The sequence below is a fragment of the Arachis hypogaea genome, chromosome 10 (assembly GCF_003086295.3).
Source record: "Arachis hypogaea cultivar Tifrunner chromosome 10, arahy.Tifrunner.gnm2.J5K5, whole genome shotgun sequence".
Lineage (NCBI taxonomy): Eukaryota > Viridiplantae > Streptophyta > Magnoliopsida > Fabales > Fabaceae > Arachis > Arachis hypogaea.
In genome coordinates this window covers 100,797,169-100,801,130 of record NC_092045.1, presented here as the reverse complement: position 1 = coordinate 100,801,130, position 3,962 = coordinate 100,797,169, and the positions used below count along the sequence as shown (strand labels likewise).

General features: G+C 34.3%; 1 protein-coding gene across 1 annotated transcript; it reads right to left on the bottom strand.

Moving 5' to 3' along the window:
• Positions 1–2,119: 2,119 nt before the first annotated feature.
• On the bottom strand, positions 2,120–3,603 carry LOC112716144 (uncharacterized). Its single transcript, XM_025768008.3, has one exon. It carries the CDS (start codon positions 3,302–3,304, stop codon positions 2,321–2,323), a length of 984 nt encoding a protein of 327 aa, XP_025623793.1. The 5' UTR covers positions 3,305–3,603; the 3' UTR covers positions 2,120–2,320.
• Between the last annotated feature and the right edge of the window lie 359 nt (positions 3,604–3,962).

The following is a 3,962-nucleotide window of genomic DNA, read 5'->3' as shown; positions in this document are numbered from 1 at the left end:
TTCTCAGTTCCTACATTGTATTGTAGACATTGTAATTTATGTGATGTGTATGACAATTATTGCATTACTGTTTTTTTTTTTCCTATTTCTAACTTTAGGGTAAAGGATATTCAAGATATAAAAGATTTAAAATTTTTTAAAATAATAAATGTATGAATATTTAAACTAACAATGTAAATTTTTTATCAACAATATTTTACATTAATAATTATCCCTAAAAGCTAAACTCTAGAGATACAATCTATTGAAATTTCTGCATTTTGTTGCAACCCTAATAAAAAAATTAGGTTATAATTATATTTAAATAAAATGGATTAAATAGAGAAACTTTTTATTAAAAATCAGGAAATTTAAAATTTTTAATGTATTTGTATAGTTCATTTATTAAAAAAGATACTATAAGTGTTCTTAAACAACCATATATGTTATATAAAAAATTAATTATCAATAATATTCATACAGAATTTGATTATTCTATTATCAGATTTAATTATTTTAATAATTAATTATTTTATTAAAATATATATAATTTATATAATAACAACTGAATTTTTTTATATATATAAAATCTTTTTGTAAATCAAATTAAGTGAACTGACATTACATGCAGCCAAATTGTGCATGTCACTGTCAGTTGTAGCCCCAATATCAATTAATGACCACAATTTTAAAGTAATTGATGAGTGTAAGAAATATTTGATTTAGTTACCATTTTATACACAAGATAGAATATTTTATCTAGCCCTCACTCGCAGGAATCAAGATACCATGTTCAGCAATGGAGCCATCACACTGATCTGTGTCTTCCGTTGCACACCGTTGATTCTCACCCAAATCTGACATCTCTTTCCTACAAAAACAAACACACCAGCCGCTTCAGAAATATTATTTCTGAAACTTAACCCCACTCCACGTGAATCTGACATGCTCAATTTCACCAATATATATATGCTTGCTTGAATTATTCACTTTCATTAACATGTTTGAATTATTCACTTGCATTAAAATCTATAAAAGTTGTGTGGTCGACAAAATTACCTCTTTATACATACTATTACTATTAGTATTGTCTATTGTTGCACTTTAACCAAAAATAAATTTTGGATATTAACTATTGTTTTTATTGTTTATGCATGTCCAACGTATGTAATTTTAGTGTTCAATAATGTAAATGATTTTGTTAGGTAAACAATAATTTTTGTAAACAATATGAATAATAAGTTTTATAATTAATTTAATAAAGTAAAAAAATACTCTATCTCAAATTATTTCTTAAATTTTAATAGTAGAATAATTATCTGTACATCTAATGAATTGAACATTCAGTCATTATTAACTGTGCATGAATAAATCAAATCAAAAAAAATAACTATCCAATTAAAAATAATAAATATAATTATATACATACTTGTTGAATTAAACATATGACATATTTATTATTTATATTATTTAATATTTTTATTTTTTATATATACTTTTTCTAATACCAAATAGAGATTAATCTTAATATTTTATTGATAGAAAAAATTTTTATATATGCATCTAAATTATGTACTATCATGCCACGTCTTTATAACTGAATATTATATTATTTTAATTGATCGAGTTATAAATATGATCTCATATTATATAATATTTAAAGTTTTATAAAGTGTGAGACCATATTTACAATGATTTATATATATCAGTTGCGGAATTACTGACTTAGGCTTTCAATTGAGTGGGATCGGCCACTCTCAAAATGGAAGCTGATAATGAGCCCTAGATTTGAAAATTTTAGGTCCACTATACGAACTAGTTTGAACTTCAACAATGCCATGACATGGTAGGTAAATTCAATGATTATATATATGTAAATATGGCGAAAATTCACGCAATTATGTAAAATTAAAAAATTTAAAAAATTTTTAATTTAATAATTAAATAATATATTTTATCTTATATTTTTAAATAATAAACAAAAATAATAAATTCTAACAATTTTTTAATATTTTTCAATTTGACTAAATTAATTATCTAATAAATTTTACCTATTAACTCCACAACAACTATAAAATTTTAACTTAATGCCAGTCTTCAACTATAAATAAACCCTACAACTAACTATCACATAAATTCATAACATAATTTGATGTTGATAGTCTTATAATAACAACTAAGCTACATCATTCAAAAGTAGTAACATAATTCGATGTTGGTTCTCTTAACAAAAGTTGATAACAACAAAAACAGGAGCTAGCACTAATAAGAAGAAAAGCTGATGGAATTTAAATGATTTTAATATTCCATAACACTATGTCCGCAAACATGAAAATGATTTTCAAGTTGGTTGATCTTCATTATTGATGTGAGAGTGAGGAGACTCATAATTTGAGTCAGAAAGAAGCTGAAGAGTCTTCAAAAGCTGGCTTCCTTTTCTTCTTCCTCTCGCGCTGCACTCTCCCTGAAGCGCAAGCTCCACTGCACGCGCCACTTCCTCGGGCGGAGCAGCCGTCTCCCTCTCCGCAGCCGCAGAACCTCCGTACACCACCGCAAGCACTCCGATCGCGTACTCCTTCCCGCGAGCACCCGTCCTCCCCATCATGGTTACCATCACAGGCACTGCAAGCGCGTGAGCCCTCACCGCCTCCGCGCCCTCCGCCACCGTGCACATCAGCTCCAGGGCGGCGAGGGCGCGCTCGGCGGGTGCGCCGTCGAGGTCAGGGGCGGACTCGACGATGGCTGCGACGGCTCCCGCCTCAACGGCGAGGCGGCGGTTGGAGGGGGAGAGGCAGAGGGCGAAGAGGATCTTGGTGGTGGCGGTGAGGTGGCGGATGACGTGGCGGAGGAGGGCGGGTGGACATGGTGGTTGGTCCTGAGGAGGGTTTGGGACGAGAGAACGTTCTAGAAGGTGGATGGCTGCGGCGCGGTCGGATTCGGAGCCGGTTGTGAGTTGAAGCTCGGAGAGGTGAAAGAGTTCTTCGAGATTGTTGGGAAGTAAAAGCGGTGGTGGAGTTGGTGGTGGTTGTTGTGGCGGAGGAGGAGTAGTGGTGGTGGTGGTGGAGGGTGTTGTCGGGAGAGAGAATCTCCATTGGGTGAAGCTTTGGGAGGTTGCGGAGGAAGAAGAAGAGGTGGAGGACTCGCATGAGTTGCGAAGGTTATGAGGCGGTAGTGGTGGTGGCGGCGGTGGCGGTGGTGGAGGAGTGTTGGGGAGGGGTGGTGAGTGGAGGGTGTTGCCGGTGGGGCTGAGAACAGTTTGGGCACAGTGGCGGAAGAAGCCGCAGGAGAAGAGTTGGGTCTTCAGCTTTGGTTGATGGGGTTTCATGCTTTCTTTTGTGTTTTGTTAACAATCTCTGATTCTCTCTCTCTCTCTCTCTGTATCTATCTGTGTATGTAGGTAGATTTTGTGTTGCTTTTGATGTGCTGTGTTTGAAAAATTTACAACAACAACAACGTTTGTTTAGATTCTGTATTTGCTACAGGGATATAGAGACTAAGAAATACAGATAAAGGAAAAAGTCGGGGAGAATATATTCTCATTTGGAATTTACTTATCGTTTTAATGATTAAATATTATATATTTAATCATTTTATATCTCCTATATCAAATTCTGTATTTATGATTTGGAAACACCAAACCAAACCAAACCAAACACAACCTAATAATTAATGAAATTATGAAATACTACTACTCTATAGAGGGTACAGGATTGATGGTGATGCAGTACGACGTGGTTTTCACTTTCTGTCATCTGTGTGGAAAACAAATTAGGATGGGTCAACATAGATGTGTCCTTGTCTTGCGAAGTTGTGGTGTTTCGGCTTCAGAAATATTAATATAATACTCTGCTGTACTTCATCATGGGTGTATTTGCATTTGGTGTAGTCCTCTTGCGAACTAAATTGCGTGATACGTTCAAGGTTTCTTTGGATTTTGGTAGGCAACTCAAGTTGCATGAAGACGGGTACTTACAAGAGAGACT